The sequence below is a fragment of the Anser brachyrhynchus genome (assembly GCF_964034855.1).
Source record: "Anser brachyrhynchus genome assembly, chromosome: Z".
NCBI lineage: Eukaryota > Metazoa > Chordata > Aves > Anseriformes > Anatidae > Anser > Anser brachyrhynchus.
The window spans coordinates 22323073-22340342 of NC_137697.1; the positions used below are offsets into that span (position 1 = coordinate 22323073).

At 40.0% G+C, this 17270-nt stretch overlaps 1 protein-coding gene across 9 annotated transcripts in view; it reads right to left on the bottom strand.

Annotated features, from left to right (window-relative positions):
* ARHGEF28 (Rho guanine nucleotide exchange factor 28) overlaps positions 1-17270 on the bottom strand; it is a 126588-nt gene that overhangs the window by 52022 nt on the left and 57296 nt on the right. For 8 of the 9 annotated variants that reach the window (XM_080573174.1, XM_080573176.1, XM_080573172.1 and 5 more), the window contains one exon: positions 1907-2037. In XM_080573174.1, coding sequence (XP_080429300.1) covers positions 1907-2037 — 131 coding nt within the window. Of the gene's footprint in view, positions 1-1906; positions 2038-7926; positions 8328-17270 lie in introns of those variants that run through there. The other variant, XM_080573180.1, reaches the window with a different exon arrangement.

Genomic DNA, 17270 nt, shown 5'->3' on the forward strand with positions numbered 1-17270 from the left:
TCATTTTTTTTCCTCTGTCACTTTTTGTACCATGTGAATTTATAGCTCCATCTTTTTATAGCACATGAATTGAAGACAGATTATATGGCTAAGAAGTTCTAGACCTTGTGCTACTTTTTTGCGTGACAGTAGTAACGGATTGAGAGTAATTGATGGTAACAAAAAATCTTGAAGTCAATCAAAAAATATGCATAATACATTAGTGTAGGGAACATATGAAAGAAAATTCAAACTGTGCAATTTAATTTGGAAAAATAAGCCTATACATTATGCACTCTTTTATGTTTTCTATACTGGTTCTCTAACCTTTGAGATAAAAAGTGCGTGACCTGAAACTGAGGTTCTCCACATACGGATGAGAAAGAAATCTCTCTTTTTTGTCGTTAAGCAGTTGCAAGCATGAGGCATCCCTTCTCTGGCACAAAACCAAGAATGCAGCTAGAAATTGTTTTCTCAGGAACAGGGATCAGGGTTTAGATCCTGGTTACAAACGAGTAATTCTTTATGAAAATAAGGTTGAAATTTCCTGTCAAATCTAAATAAGATATTCAATACAGTTTATTGTCAGTCTTTTAGTTAGACACCACTGCTGTCTAGATAGATGCAGAATAATATTGAAAAGCCAGTGAAGACAACCTCCCAAAAGCACCTGTATAAGCAAGAAGAAATGAAGGAGTAGAAGTGTTTCCAAAGTCCTGTTTTTTCAGATGATTCATTACCTTCTCTGCAGCCCCACTTGAGATGTGTTATCCCATTCATAGCAATGTTTCTCATCATAAGAGATGGAAAGAGCTGCTGACATTTTTACAGCAGTCCATAATTGCAATCAAAGGTACTTCTCTTGTGCTGTGCAGATGAGATGCATAAATGAAAAATTCTTCTCCCAGGTTTTACAGCTGCTCCTCCCTCCAAAGTTATCACTGTGCAGGCAGTGTTTCCACTCCACACAACCACAGGGTGGGTCAGTGGCACTAGCTGAGCAGCGCTTAAAGGAGAATTTTGCCCCAATCAGCAGTTTAATGAAGTTAAAGTGGCTACATGTTGAGCTGTGAAAGGGTAGTAATCCAAACTGAAGGTCCCACCAGCAATATACTCTGGTAACGTCTGCATTTCTGCAGCTCTGTCCTTACCACCACAATATTGTTAAAATCAAGGATTCCCTGATATGCATAAAGAGTACCCTGCTATTTACTCACTCCTAGGTCATTATTTCATGCATCTCTCAGTAACCTCAGGTGCATTTTGAACATACTGACATCTGACAGAAACTTCTGCCTCAGCAGTCATGAGAAACTAGGACTGCAGTGTGTGCAGTGCTTGAAGCATTTCAGGAATGGGGAGAGGGAGAGGGAGAGGGAGAGGGAGAGGGAGAGGGAGAGGGAGAGGGAGAGGGAGAGGGAGAGGGAGAGGGAGAGGGAGAGGGAGAGGGAGGAAGGCACAAAGGCACGAAGGCACAGGAGAGAGAGAGAGAGAGAGAAAGCGAGAGAAAGAAATCACACTTCAAAATCTCAGCCTTTTTACATTACGATCTTATCATTTCTTATTCCTATATTCAAACTTTCACCCAAGGCAAAGCCCATAGTACATTACAAACAAATAGATCACTTCAGCCTTCACGAAAATGCAGCCACTTGCTGCCAAAATTTTGCAGCTGTTCAACTACACACGATGGCTAAGGTTGGACTAGTCCCTCTTCCCCAGGTTATGATACATAAGTGTGACTGTGAGGAGGTATTTCAGGTGCAACGCACTGATCTAAAACACAGTTTGGTCTGGACATTCTCTAACCTCCAGTGCTGCTAATAAATTGATAAGAAATGTGAATACTAATCCAGGAGCTCTGCATCAACTCCAAAACACTGACTTCAGCTTCTCACCTTTGTGTGAAGTTCAAACATAAACTTACTTGGTCTACTACCATGCAGTTTGCATATACTTCATCTCTTCCATTCAACATGGCAGAAAGTCTGGCTGCAGCAAAGAAAGTAGGTGGAGTTTTTAGCTTCTTAAGAACATCAAAGGTAGAATGTCTCTGCTCTGGAAAAAATAAATTGTGGAAAACAGGCAATTATTTCTCAAACCATTTTCTTTTTTGTATAGTGTCATAAAAAAACGGAAAAGTTTAACTATTAAGCACCAAATCTTAAGATTACAATTTGAGAAATGTTTGCATGGCCTCTCAAACATCTGCCAATTTCTTAATTGCCTAACACTTGGTATGTATTTCTAGAAACCTATAGTCAACAAAACTAGAAAAGATACCACAAAATGATTCATAAAAAGTAAGTGTTCCTGCAGCTTGGCTAGGAAAACCTTCAATTTTCCTACCAAGCTAGAACTTTGTACAGTCTGTGGCTGCAGAAATATAACCGCAGTAAATAGAACAAGATTTATGGGCTGGTATGGAATATGTAGGATTCTGGCCTATATGTTAAATATCTAACATCAGATGCATTATACGAACAGAATACAGTTAATTTGCAGCCAAATAATGACTTCGACAAAGCTTTCTGCCTGCTGGAAACAACGTAATCTTAAACCAGTTAAGTAAATCACTGTTCTTAAAACAAACAAACAGCAACAAAATTGTAAGAGAGATATAAACAAAATACTACTGATAGTGTCTTTAGAGGATGACAGAAATCAATTAAGGTTTGATCTGTGAACATAATGTTTGGGATGAAGACTGCACATGATCTGCTTTTGCTACTGAAATGATAAACAATCAGTTTCAACAACGATCAATCATTAACAGAATTTAAGGACTTATATTTCTATAGTATGTTCATGACTGCAGATATTACTGAAAGCTGTGTGTGCTGACTTTGTATTTCAGAGTTCTGAGCAGCAGAAAACATAACCAAGTGCTACAGAAACAGTCAATCTGTCCTGTAGGCACAGTTCCCTTGAAGCTGCTTTTGAGTATGAAGAGCATGCACCAATCTAGCACCTGAGCTGGTCATCAAGGCCTCATAGTATCTTCTGATTGTACAAGGGGCAAAGTTTCACAAAGTGGGAACCAGTCCAGTTCTAGAGAGTGTGAAAACAGGTATATAAGATATATTTCTAGAACAATGGTTCTTCTGGAAGATGCCATGCTTATGGCCATCAGATTGCAAGAAGAGTTACAAGACACTGGATTAGAAACTACACTTGGCAAGATTTGGGACATTTGTTCCTTCAAAAAAAAAAAATCCTGGACAACAGCCAAAAATGCAATGCTACACCACAGCTTTTATTTCATTTTAAGATTCTATCTCATAAAGCCCATGAACAGTAAGCTCTATACTTAGAAAAAACTGGAAATTCCCATTTAGAAATGCACACTATGAACTATTTTGTTTCTAGTCCTGGCAGGCCTTGTGGGATCTCATACCATTAAAAACATCCTTATACCTCTCATTTTGCTTCTTCCCTCCTGTAGGATTTTTAACATGATTTTAGTGACTGCCATCTTGAGACTTGCTAAAGCTACAAACCATTTCCTTATGCCTGCCAAAATCTTGAAGTCTTTGTTTATAAATAGAGTAAACCATTGTTTTCTACAGCAATTCATCAGACTTTGGCAGCTAAAATCATAAGGAAATGTGATTTGGCAAAACAGGCAGTGCTTTCTTGTGGCAAGCAAAGTTTTCCGAGTGCTGATCTTAAACCAACAACCACTGAAGAAAAAGATATCAAGCTCTACATTGCCTCTTGTGCATCCACTCTCTCCACTGCCTTCCCCAGGTATGTGCCTGGTGAGTACAGCTGGAAGGGTGGCATTTGGCTCCTGTGCTCGGCTGAAGGAGGTTCAATTATATACCCCCAGCCAGTCTGCTGTTAAACATGCCTCTAAATATTCACCAGAGTTTTAAGTGGAAAGACGAAAGAAAGCAGGGCATTTGGGGCTTTGTGATGCAGCATGATTCCACTGAACCTCCTTACCCACTTCCCCCTCCAATTTCAAACATACTTGAAGTGATGACCACGTTACACTAACTGTGTTAACCAGAAAACCATTTCAAGACTTTGCTGAATGCAGGGGAGAGCATTATTAATTACACATTGACTGTGCTAGTAACTTATTTCTACTGGAAAGGCCAGCTTAGTTTAAAGGGGGACAAAACCATAGAAAATTTCCACATCATGCACTGAATTCCTGGAGCCCCACGAATTGCTTCCAGCCTGCATAATGAACAGTTATGAGTCATCATCGGTCTTACAGGGACCATCAATACCTTTCATCAGTTTAAAATGACAGCAGGTAGTAATAGTTCACTACACTTGGTGACAGTGTTAAAGCCCAGAAAGGCCTTTTGTTGTTGTTGTTTGAAAGGTTAGGAGTATTGACTAAATGTATTTTCAAACACAATATCTCATAAATATCCCCCACCCTACCCAGTCAAAGGCGTTGTTATTCCCATTGCAGATGCAAACTCTAGCATGGTGTATGAAGAGATGGTAAGACCAGCATCTCTTCTGGCAATGAAGGTGTCCCAAAGAGATCTAGCTCTGAAAAGTGTTGGTAATGGACTTCAGGATGCTTATTAAGGAAAACACGACCCAAATATGACACAGAAGAATAGACCCAGCCCTCTGCTGCTGAAACAACCCAGCAAGCACACCTCACCAAGCTGATCCTCCTTCTCAGAGCTGAATGCTCTGTGACAGTATCCTGTGCCACAGCCACCAAAAAGGAATAAAATAAAGGCATGTCTCCCTTTAACAGAGCATGTGGATCTCTGCAATCTGCCTGGTAAACAGACAAGAAAGATGTATGCCTTGTTTAGATGCAGGTGAACAAAAGCCACAGTGCTGGGAAGGATAATCTCCAAACATGGATAAAATAAAAGATGTGGACCACCGAATAACTAGGCACAAGTTCTCTACATCTCCTGTTATGTCATGTTGTCATCAAAGTTATTCAGCAAAAGCTGCACATTTTAACAGGCACAAAAGCTCGTGAAAATACTTTAACTTCAGAAAACACATGATCATCATAGCGGTAATTTAAAACATGCTTAATACTGGCATAAGATGTATAGCCTTGAATGACCTGTTTTGGAAAATGGTCCAAACCAGTATTATGACCAAAGTCATAATACTGACTTTTACCACAAAAATCAAAACTTAAATTTTCTGAGAAGGCACATAGCAAAAGGGAAGTGAAGTACATCAGTGTGACCAAGCTGAGAGCCAGGAAAGAAATTACAAATTCCCCTCTTTAGATACAACGAATAGTTTTCAGACAGCTCATCACATTTACCCCCAGCAGTCCAAATAGGGGTTAATGTGTAACTGGAAGTAAGAGAGGTACGAAGTCAGAGAAGAAGTGGAGACAACTAAATGCATGGGTCACACAGGACTATGGAAATGTTCCTCTAAATCCAGAGGTGGTCACCTGAATTTCACAGAAGTCCACAAATTCCTGACAAGGCACCGAAAAAGCAATATGCATATTTGGAGATGTGGACTGTATGATTACTTTCAACCAGGTATCTTCATTCCTAGCCTGGGGTGTCTTAGTGCTTCATTCAGACAATGCAACCACTCCTGGGAGTAAAATTAAACAAGTACATAAGAACAGCACTACACTGTGAATAACGTGAGGTAGGCTTTGAGGTGCTGTTGTCACAAACCTGAACGTGACATTTAAGTGTCCTGAATCTGTGGAGTGGAAAACTAAAGCACTGTGTTTCCCATATACATTGTGGAGACAACCAGGAAGCTGTATGCTAGAAATCTTATCCAGGATGTTCCAGACGTGATGCTACAGTAGCCACTAAGAAACATAGACGATAAAGGCACTTTTTAATCATTGCCTTTGATCTTTGTCACCTAAACCTGGAAGAGAAGAGAGAGATCTCATCCACTGTGGGATTCACAGCCTTGACCACCCTCTCTGAAGCAGGTACCATAGCTGTTTGCAGTAAATCAATGAGTATAAAGGCAAAAATAAGTCGGTGACTCATTTTGTACAACACCAAAATGCAAAAACTACATTTCCAAATTAGAGTATGCTTAGTTTCTTAGTATGCTCTGTCCTGTGAAGACTGAGAGGTCTCCAAGCAGGGACAAATGCTGAACTGGGGGTGAGAAACTTAGAATTTGAAAACACTAATGTACATGATGCAAAGTAGTCTTCAAGAATTTCAGTTTTCGAATTTCCCACCAGAAGTCTGCAGAGCTTCACTAGCTCCCAGGAAGAGAAACCCCAGACCATGAAACCTACAATGGGCTTGGGGCAGAAGAGAGGAAACTGGCATTTATTGCCCAGATCAGCCAAAGCACCCAACACAGGTACATAACTCTTCATGACTTTTGGGGTGGGGAGGAAGAATCCCGCACTGCATCAAGCCAGCTCTCAGGGTCTCTTGTTCACTGAGACCCGAACTCCTACGTGATGGAAACGCAGCTGCAAGGCACCATGTCCCACACCTGGCCTTGTGGAAAACGTCTCGTTCTGCTTGGAAAGGAAGCCACCTACACAGCCATCCCACAGCAAAGTGGAGAATAGCTCATCCCCTCACAGAGGTGCCTCTCCCACCTCACTTGCTGCTGGGATTTCAACACCCCAGACACCATTTGGAATTTATCACTGAAACACACAGGTGCACCCAGAGCATCTTCTTGCTTCAGCAACACAACATAGCCTATCACCTCTGCACACAAGCCACATGTGTTGGCATGCTATTAAAGGGGACGTGAAGCAAGATGCAATACTCTAACATGAAAACATCAGGAGTGTATACAATGCTATGTAACAGATAAAATATCTAAGAATAATAATGCTGTCCTAAGGTAAAATAAAGAACAATCAAAATGCCATGGAGAATGGGTGAATAGCTACAACATATACAGATAAATCAAGTACTCATGAGAGACACAGACTGCACACCACACAATTTGCAATCCTTTTCATCTTCTTTACAGATTGTGTACACATCCATACACATTACAGAAACTCCTCTGCACTTGGGAAATAATGGATTTTCCCACGAATAAAAAGTTCATAAATTGCTGTGTATGTTAAGAAGTGCACTCTGTACACGTTTTTTGCTCTAAAAGTTAAGGTCAAAGTCTGAGCCTGTGTAAACAACATGATTCTCCTCACCCACTGACTTTAATGACACTGATGGATCTTGATTCTCTTATTTGTTCTTTTCCCTTTCTGAAACAAAAAAAAAGCAATTTTATGAAAGGAAATGTAAATTACATTTTTTCCACTCATTGTCTTCTTTTCTTTGCTTCTAGATGCAGGAAAAATATCTTTCCTCGTTAAGGCTTCTAATGATAATTCTTCCTAACATAAATTTGCAGCCCAGTGCCTTTCAATCTCCTTAAAACTCCCTTTATCATACTGACAATTTATAATGCTTCCCTCTCAGAGGCTTCTCCACAAAGACAGACAATATCAACTGCACCAGGATCTGTGCAGAGAACGACTGACCCTGCCGTCTCTTTCTTTTACAGAAAGCAAAAGAGTTCCCTCTTCATTCTGATAAGACTTCTGTACATAATTTAAAAGGTTCTCTTGTTAGCTGTTGAGACATATTTGAGTTACAAAATTCCCCTTAAGTGAAAACAACTGTAGCTAGCAGAACTTTCTGTAGCTGCAGCAGCGCCGTTTTGCAAGCTCCCAGGACACCAGAACTGCTTAGTGAGAGCAACACATATAGCCTGAAGAAAAGAAGTCCTGAGAGAGTAAAGAAATAAAAACAATTTTAAAGAACAGCACGTAATTTGGAGAAAACATTTTTCTTCTCAACAATTTTCAATAACGTTATTTACAAAAGCATAACTAACAGAGAGGTAGACTTTCGACGAAAAGGAAGAAAATCTATCTCATTACAGCTGTCGATAGCCACCTGCACACAACCAGACAATGAAAAAGAGGCAGAGCTAGTAAGCAAGAATCACTTAAAAGAAGACAGCTTTTTCTACCTTGTTTGGATGCCCTTCTTCGAATCCTCATTTTAGGCAGGGAAGGCCAAGAGTAATTAAAAGGTGAATCAGAGTCTGAGTCCATTTTTTTGCTCAATAAGCACAGAGCAGATTCTCAAAGTTGCACTTTGTTGTTCTCAATTGCAAGTCAAGTCTAAGAGTGATGTAAAATAAAGGAATGGACAAAGAAGGATCAAATTGCCCACTAAACACAGGGGAGGGAAAAGCTGTAAATGTTTGCTCTCTTCAGGCGTCCAGGCATGTAGACAGATCAGGCTGCAAATATTAAGGCAGAAGCAAGGAGGTTAAAGTATGAGAGCTTCGAGTGGAGCTGCTGCATCGTGGTCCAGAGCTATTTGAAAGGTCATTGTGTGCCAATGAATCATTAACTCACCTTTCCATTTTGATGTAAATGAAAACAATAGGAACTGAGTAAGGAATGAGAAAATATGTCTCAAAAATAAACAAACCAGCGCAATGTTTCTCAAAGCTTTGTTTCCACGTTAAAACTAGGATTTACAAGAACTCTCAAACTGAGGATAAGCAAAACGCTGGAAACGAAGAAGAAAAGATTAACAGTAAACTAAGAAAACTAGTCTATCTGCTGGACCCTTTATTACTGCAAAGTAATGCCTCCCCTCTCAGTGTTTATGACTTTGGCAGACCTTGGGATGTTGCAGCTGGAAAGCACAGATAACCCACTCAAAAGCCTGTCGCTCCCATCTTTCTAGCTCAAATGAGCGTAAAGCTTAAGTGTTATATAGAAAGATTACAATGTCATTAGAGGAGCTCTCTTTCCAATAATATTTAGTCTGAATAGTGTTTTCTCCTTCACACAGTCACCAAGTGAGACAGTGAATCATAAGGATTTTGTAGAGCTGGCACCTTTACAGCACTAGTCTAACCTCATAGCAATGCACAATACAGCTAGTGACTAATTTACAACAAATCCTCCATTCTTGTACAGTCTCCCTGAACAACTCGCAGGCAATTAGTATTCAGTAGGAACTCATTATCCCTTCCCCCAACATCTTTACACTACACAAACTACATTTTTTAAACAGACTCGAATGTGGCTATACAATAGCTAATACAAAAATAACATGTCCACTGTTTCTTAACCAGCTCCGCCAAACATTTCTTTTAGTTACCCCACAATGCATGAGTTTTTGTGTTCCACATAAAGGAGGAGAGGGAATGTGGATCAGCTTAAATGTCAGTTTTTGGAAGATGATGACATTTGAGCTTGTTAACATTCTTTACTTCACTTCAATTATTTTTCAGGCTGCTGAGGTCTGCAGCGCTACTTCTGTATTATGTTTCAAGTGATTCCTCAATCCACATTGCAGTCAGAGATAACAATGTATTTGTTGAAAGAAGATCATGCAATTCAAATGCAAATTTAATTCAAAGCTCATTATAAAAGTATCTATCAGGTTTTCAGGGATAAAACAATTATTATATGAGCACTTCATAAAGTGCACAAATTACATAAAACACAATTGAAGCAGATCATTGTTCTGCCCTTCCCTTAACTGAAGTTCTGCCAGCTTTGTTAGGCCTGGAAAGAGTAATTTGCCCCAGACGCTGGAAGCCTTAGACTTTCACTTTAAATATTAGACACTCCCATAGACTTTGTTTGATTTATATATATAATTAACAGCCCCAGGGAATCACAGCAGACAATGGATAACTGAAAATACAGAGAGGATATAAATCCATGGTTTAAGCATCCACTTCAAAACATCTCTGCTCCCTGGAATGTCAAGTTCGAGAGGCACTGATGGATCCCCTGGGCCCACGGGAACGCAGGGGCGGACGTTCTCCTGCGCACCTGCACTCCGGCCGGCCCCCACTCACCAGTTGTGGCCACAGTTAAATGAAAAAAAGAGGAAAGGATGGAGCATATTTACTGGGTAACTTGTTCACTTAGGAAATGTCTTCCCAGCTGCTCCAACACAAAAGATTTCCCCTCTACACAACATTTTTCCCTAACCAAGTGCTCTCTTTATCACCAGATATATTTAATGACAACCTGAATACAAGCCTGAATTTCAGATGTACTCAGGGCAGTGCTCTGTGACTGAACTGGTGTTCACATTTAAAGAGCACTGTAAGTTTTACACTGGCTTTAAAATTTCTCACCTTTCAATTTAGGCAATTACTCTTTCGTTCTTGATGAGGAATAGTATTATTTTTTTTTCCTTTTCTCTACATTGGCCAATTCTGACTTTTTTCACCCAACTTTATATGATCAAGGAAAATGTACTTGTTCACTTCCACTGGTCTTCCTTTTATCTATAGTTAGTCCAGAGAGAAAATTAGAACTGAACAAAACTCTCACAGCGTGGACATGCAGCTGACGTATTAAATGGCAATAAAATATTTTATATGCCAAGATATTTACTTTTCTGAATGACCTCTGCGTGCTTCATAAATGCTTTCACTGACTGTTTCAGCTATTGCCTGCCCTTAAACTAGCAGTGTTAATTTAGAACCTCCAAACATAAATGAGTAATTGAGGACTGTTAAGTAATTTTTAAACTGCAATCCTATTACATAATACTTGGAGAATCCTGCTTTTAAACTTCTGCTGTGATAAAAACCTGATCATTTACTCCTGCTATTCATTCTCTATTTCTTGGGCAAATCTTAGGCTTTTTACATACTTACTGCAATCTCCCCTGAATAGGAATTTGCATGAGAATTTGTCAATTGCATTCTGAAAGTGCAGATAAATTATCAACCTTATGCCACTATTTCTGAAGGGCTAATTGAATACCACTCACATTATTTGCTCTGTTTGGGTTTTTTCTTGCTTGTAGAACTTCTTTCTGCAGCCACTGAAGACCTCATGCTGCTTTTTGCCATGAAGAAGGGCTTTGCTTTGCCTTACAGTCTATGGCTAAAAATATTTTTCTCCCCATTCTTGCACTTTGGGGGATGATCCAATCTACATCTCACCTCCCAGTCATCATCTCCAAAGTGGCAGCATTTCAGTGGTGGTATTTGCATGCAGCTGGCACAGAGATTTGGCGGCTTATAAGATAAAAGGTGCTTTCTAGCTGGAAAATGTTAACCTTACTTTCCTTGTAAAATGTTTTCAATTATGTATATCAACGTATAGATGTTAAGTGAAGATAAAGAACAAATGTTTTTTGTGTGCATTACCTAAGGCTAATGCTTTTGATAAATACTAATGCAATGCCTTAAATTCTTTCACCTAACGCTTGCCAAAACACACCCATATGATATAAATGTTTTTCAGAGATATTACAGTCTATTGTCTGTTGTCAGACCGCTCCCTCCACTCGTGGCAAGACGGAAGGAAGTACAGGAATGTCACCAGCATTTACAGTTTCCATGGAACAGCACCATCACCTCCCCAGGGCACTTAGAAGACAGCCTCATAGCAAAGTGGTGTGGGGGATGTGATCTCCCTCTCCTGAAACACTGCTAAAACAGCCCCATAGCTGGTAGCTAGCTCTCTGGCAGGCCAGAAAGAGAAGACCCCTTTGAGTTAGGTGCCCCTTTCCCAGATGGAGAACAGATCTACAAGGCTAATGACCCCAGAAACAGGACTGGTGATGGTCTACATTGGGTGTGGGTTATGAGAACTGCATGAGCAATGGCTTTGACAGAAATGCCCTCCCCAGTTTGCTCTGAACAGTCCTCACCAACATTAGGGACAAAGTTGATTTCCCCCAGCTTCATTCTGTCGCAGGACCAGCAGAGTTCATTTCCCTAAACTGTGGAGAAGACTCTGACAAGAAAAGATAACATAGAAAAGGCTACGTGCCTTTCTCCGCTGACTTCCGTGACCCACAGGTCCATGTGACTTTCCTACCATCTTCGCTCCACTGTTTGTCTAAGGTCACAGAAAGAACCTGCCAATGTACCTGGACAAAATATCTACATTACCTGGCAGTAAACCTAATCGCTGTTTTGAAAATTCAGCAAATGTGAATTAAAGGTGACTGAAAGCAAAGTGCTACCAGCCAGTTCCCACACACCATGCACACTCCAACCCAAATGTTCTTTCCACCTGCCCACAGCAATTATATGGTGATTGTGAAGATTGCTGCCAGCAACAGCATCACAGTTCCCATAGGACAGCTTGTCACAAAAAAAAAAAAAAAAAAAAATCTTTACCACCTCTCTTCTCTGACAAACACCTGGATCTTTCTCATAGAAGTTTACACTGGAATTGTCAGAAAACTGCCACATCTCTCTTCTCCCCCTCTCCCTTACCCAAATCATTGATGAATACACTGAAAAACACAGAACAAAGTCCAGATCCTTAAGATCTTGGCAGATGACCTCCCCAATTTGTTTTTATGATCTTTCTTACTGCTGAGCTTCCAACGGGTAATTCATTCATTCAGTTTAGAGAACTGTCTTTTCTGATGTATTTATTTCCTTTCTTTGTGCACAAGCAAAGGAGATCTGAGAAGGCCTCCCACTAGCAACACAACAACTTGGAATTTAAACTGCATAGCAGTGGATCACAAAAAGATTCAGGCAGCATTCACTGGCCATCAACACTGCCCAAATTTTGACAGTATTTGGTAGAACCTGTCTCTTTCATTGAAACTGCGTGCAAAACTCCCCGTCCCATGTCACCGTCAAGGGGAACACTGCAGGGAAGGGGAAGAGCACTGGAGAGGAAGGGGGAATTGCGACCTTCCTGTACTGCACACATTTGTCAGCAAACACATCTGCTTTTCACTGTTTCAACCCCAACAATGCTACAGGTTAGTGCTAGCAACAGCCCTATGAAAGATCATCAGTGTTTATCATTATGGAGCCTCTTCCTCTCACCACCATTTACAGAGGCAGATTTTTCTCTACTAGAAAAGCCCTAGGTGAAGGTAAGTATCAAAGCCAGGTAAATTCTGATATAAGATTAAATGGCCCTGAGCCCTCAGTCCCCTCATCTCCTACTTGAAATTCTTGCAAGCATTCTCCACCTTTCCATTCAAGCAGCCAGTGACAAAACCCACCCACATTAACGTCCCCTTTTCTGAAATAAGCATCTCCTATCAAAGCTGTGTATACAAACATCAGAAATATTAATAAAACATAAAAATAAAGATGTGGTGCTATAAATTTGGGTTGATTTTTTCTTTTATTTATTTGTGCAATTTCTTGGGCAGTAGTCTGAAGATGAACCAAGATACTACTTTCACAGAGACCCCAGTGAGAGTGGCAGGCCACCTGACCTGTCTCTAAAAATGCTGTTGTACACAGATAACAGAGTTTACTGAAGCACTCGAGTCACGGCCGACGGCAGAAGAAGCAGAGCCAGTTTGCGTGCACTGCGTTCTGGTTCACTTTAAGCTAGATTGCCAGTCCAAGCATTTTTATGCTCCATTGCATTTATTTCCCCAGGGATGTATCCTTTTACTAACTCCAGACAGTGCACATAGAATCACAGTGTTGTAAAAGATCCAGACTGAGAGGAGGCCATAACATCTACATTTTTATCTAACTCTTTAGCTACTCACCTGCAGGTATATTTCTAATTACAATGTGAATTATAAAATTAATTTTAAGGCTGTTCTGCCTATTTTTTCTTTGAAACTAGGATGACAACTTCAGTTAGAATGGATATAATGAGAATAATGTTTTCATGTTAAAAATACCATGTTTATGACAGTCAACGAAAGCTGCATCATTCCACAAAGACCTATTGGCAATACTTATCTTTCCTTCGAAAAGCAACTGCTTCTAAGTTTCTGGATATGCTTTCCTTTTTTTTTAAAAAAAAAAACCATATATATATATATATATACACACACATATATATATATATATATTCACCTGGTTGTTTAGGATAACAATCTCAGTGTGGGTAACAAGCTCATCAATACTACTTTCATGTGACAGCAGTCATTATGTCATTATGCCCTGACTCCCGAAACAACCACTAAGCAGTTCCAGCAACGTACATAGTGAGATAATTTGACTAAATGCTCTCCTTGTCCAGCATCTATTCACATCAAAAGGGTAGCTGGGATGTGCAGTCCAACTGTGGACAGAAAGCTCATTGCTGTTTGTCTCATGTCTTGATGAAAAGGTCTCCTGAGTTTATTGGCAAAAGCTTGAGAATTAAGGGCTAGGATAAACAGAAATTTCTTCCTGGTTTCTGGTCCACAAAGTCTTGTGCAAGTCCCAGTAACGCAGACAACACACGTGGCCGTACATGAAAGCACACCAAAGTTTGAATTGGACCTTGCTTATACTGAAGTTTTGCCAATGTCTTGGTTGTTGAGTCTACAATTACACTGGCAACCTGAGCAGCCAAAAAGTTCACCAAAGACCCGTTTCATTAAACATTCACTTTTCCATGTTTCAGGGAAGATTTCAAGGGAAGGACTGCTTCTCAAGGAGGAAGAAAGCTGAGAAATGTGTTCATTTGTGCATTTTCAAGACTACAACTGTTCTCTTCACTATATAGTTCTGGAATACATTTCATATTTAAAGAGTAGCTTGACATTAGATATATCCCAGATTGTTTATTTACGTTAGCGTGAAATGAGACTGGGCAGAAGACAAGCAAAAAAGCTTATTTAAACATCAGAAAAAAGAGCCTCTTTTTGAAGGATTATTTTGTTGAGCAAATTTGTTTTGGATTTTAGGCAGAGGAGAAGGACAAGTTCTGGGAAGCCAGACAGCACATGCTTGTAGCTTGTTCATTTTTCTTTCTGTCTTCCTTTTGAGGTTAACTTGAATTGTAATGTCTCAGAAAATGAAGAGTGGAGGAAACTCCAAGAAACAAGAACAAGCTTGTTTTACTGCTTAATGCTTCTTCTTCCAGATTTCTCCACAGCTTTTTAATTAAGCTCAGCTGAGGCTTACATCCCAGGAAGATTTTTCTTCCCACATCTTCTCTAGCTCTCAACTATTCAGCTATCTTCAACACTCAGTTGTTTATAGACAGTTTAAAAAAAAAAAAAAACCAAGAAAATGTTTTATCTAATGACATTACAAAAAAAAAAAAAAAAGGCTATATGTTGTTCAAAGGTTGTTTCTGGAAGGGTTCTGACAGACCAGATCCAGGTTAAGTGTCTGTTCTGCAAGGTGCAAGGAACTACACAAAGGTTTTGCTCAGTAAAAGAAGCACCATAAAGATCTATGAGAACTTCAGTGAAAAAGGGCACAGTATAAATGCCACAGTCATTAAAAGACAGCTGCATCAATAACTGCAGTTTTCTTCAGCTAGTATTTTTCTCTGCAATTTTCAAACCCATCACATTTCCAAAAAAACCAGTCTTAAAAAAAAAAAAGCCTCCTTCCACTGCAAATCCATCTTCCTGAACTTCTTCAGCATATCTTCAATCACTTAAGTATTGCAGTGCCTCTTTCTCATCTCATTCTTCATGGTCTTCCTTACTTGTGATGAATAACAGATACAGGGAAAAGATAATTGACATGCCCAAGGTCATGCTGAATCCGTAACAGAACAGAAACTGAAGTAAAGGTCTGCAGCTCCTGGACTGCGGATACAATGGCTGGATCACACAGCTTCTCCCCAAGCATACAAAAGCGAAAGACCGGATTGGGTGCTACCATGCCAGGACTGCAAACACAAAAGATCTGCCTAGCATTAATCATAGGATTCTCGTAACTGTCTCAAATAGGCAACACGACATATAACTTTCACTTTTATCTGTCAATAACTATAAAATTACCTCCTGTGGTTCCAATCTCAAAACAGGTACAGTTGACTCAGAACTATTCGAAATGTAAATATTCTGCCCATTGAAGGAAAAATAAATAAATAAATAATAGAAGGGAGTGAAAAAGTTAACCTTGATCAGTAAAAGAATCAATTATTTTACAGACCTAACAAAAACTGTGTTGAGGAGGGACTTTAGACAGCAGAACCATGCTTTTTTGTATTTAAGCAAAACAAAAAACTTTTTAAGTCTTACCAACCACAGTAAGGAAATCTAATTGAAAAAAGAACAAAACAGCAACATTGAAAACAGATTCTCTGCAGATTACAGTGCAGCCCTACTGGTTTACACAGAGAAGAAGATCATTGTGTTCTGTTCCTTAAACTGATCTGTGGTTAAACTAGGATTTCTGTGGAACCATGAAAATCAAAGGACAGACTCTACTAAAAACGTTTTACAGCTGCCTGGTCACATACAGAGAACCGCCAAAAATTTGGCATCAGTATTTTTATCTCTCAAAGTGCAAAACCTGGCTTGCAAAACCCTTTCACCACTGGCAGAGCAAACATACTAGATTACACAGACACCAGTAGGTCACTGGCACTGTAACTAGGAGAACAGGGAAAATATTTTGAAAATTTATCATCATCCTGCCTTCCTGAAGTTATATTTCCTTGGAAGAAAAACTGGGGGTTAGATTTTTCTTGTTGGAAAAGAGAAACTTTTGCAGCTTTATAAATGGCCTTGCGAACATCCTCTTTCCAAACCAGCTATACAAAACAGGAAGGAATTATAACTCTTTAAAAACACATGCCCTGCTAACACCATCACATGCCCAACAGTAACAGCATTCAGCTGTCACCTCCTAGACTCTCTCCCAGAAAGCACAGGGCTGCTGACTCTTGAGGATGACAATGCTTGGCAATAATACATATGCTTATTATTGAAAGAAAAAAATAAAATCCTTTATTTTCTTGCTTCCCTGTTTGTTTCTTTCATTCACTCTCCCCAACTGGATATTGTTTTTCCTCTCTCAATCTTTCCAGTGCGTTTCTTTCACTGAAAAAAGACTTTTTGTGTTGTTTTTTGTTTTGTTCTTTAGCAACTTCCGAGAGAGAGAAGAGAGAGGGAGAGAGAGAGAGAGAGAGAGAGAGAGGTGGGGGAAAGGAGACTGGCAGGTGTGACTAGCACTGAATTCAGGTGTCTCTATGCCATCCACTGTTCACCCTGTTCCAGCTTTCTCTTGTGCCCCCCAGTGTACTCCTGTTTTTTCAATTCTTGAATATGACAAACCCACTTCACCCTAGGAAAAAGCGTATGCAGTTCACATGGCCTCCCATGGGTGTTCCTCACCTCCCCAGTACACATCAGGGTGGGACTCCAGGTCCTCTCCCTCAATTCTGGAGGATGTGGAGCCTCTTGCTCAGCAGAGGCCAAGGGGAGCAATTTTTCAAATTGAACTCTGAGAATCAAACAGTGCCTGAGGCAGCCAGGTCCCAAACCAAATATGAAGACAAGGAGCAAGAAGACTTGGCATCCTTTTAGCACCCTACTGACTGCTGTGAGCACCCTTGCAAGATACTCCCAAAACTTTGTTGGGTGAGCAGAAAGAACCACATCAGTCAATACATTTGAAATGGCAGGGCTGTGAAGACAGAAAGC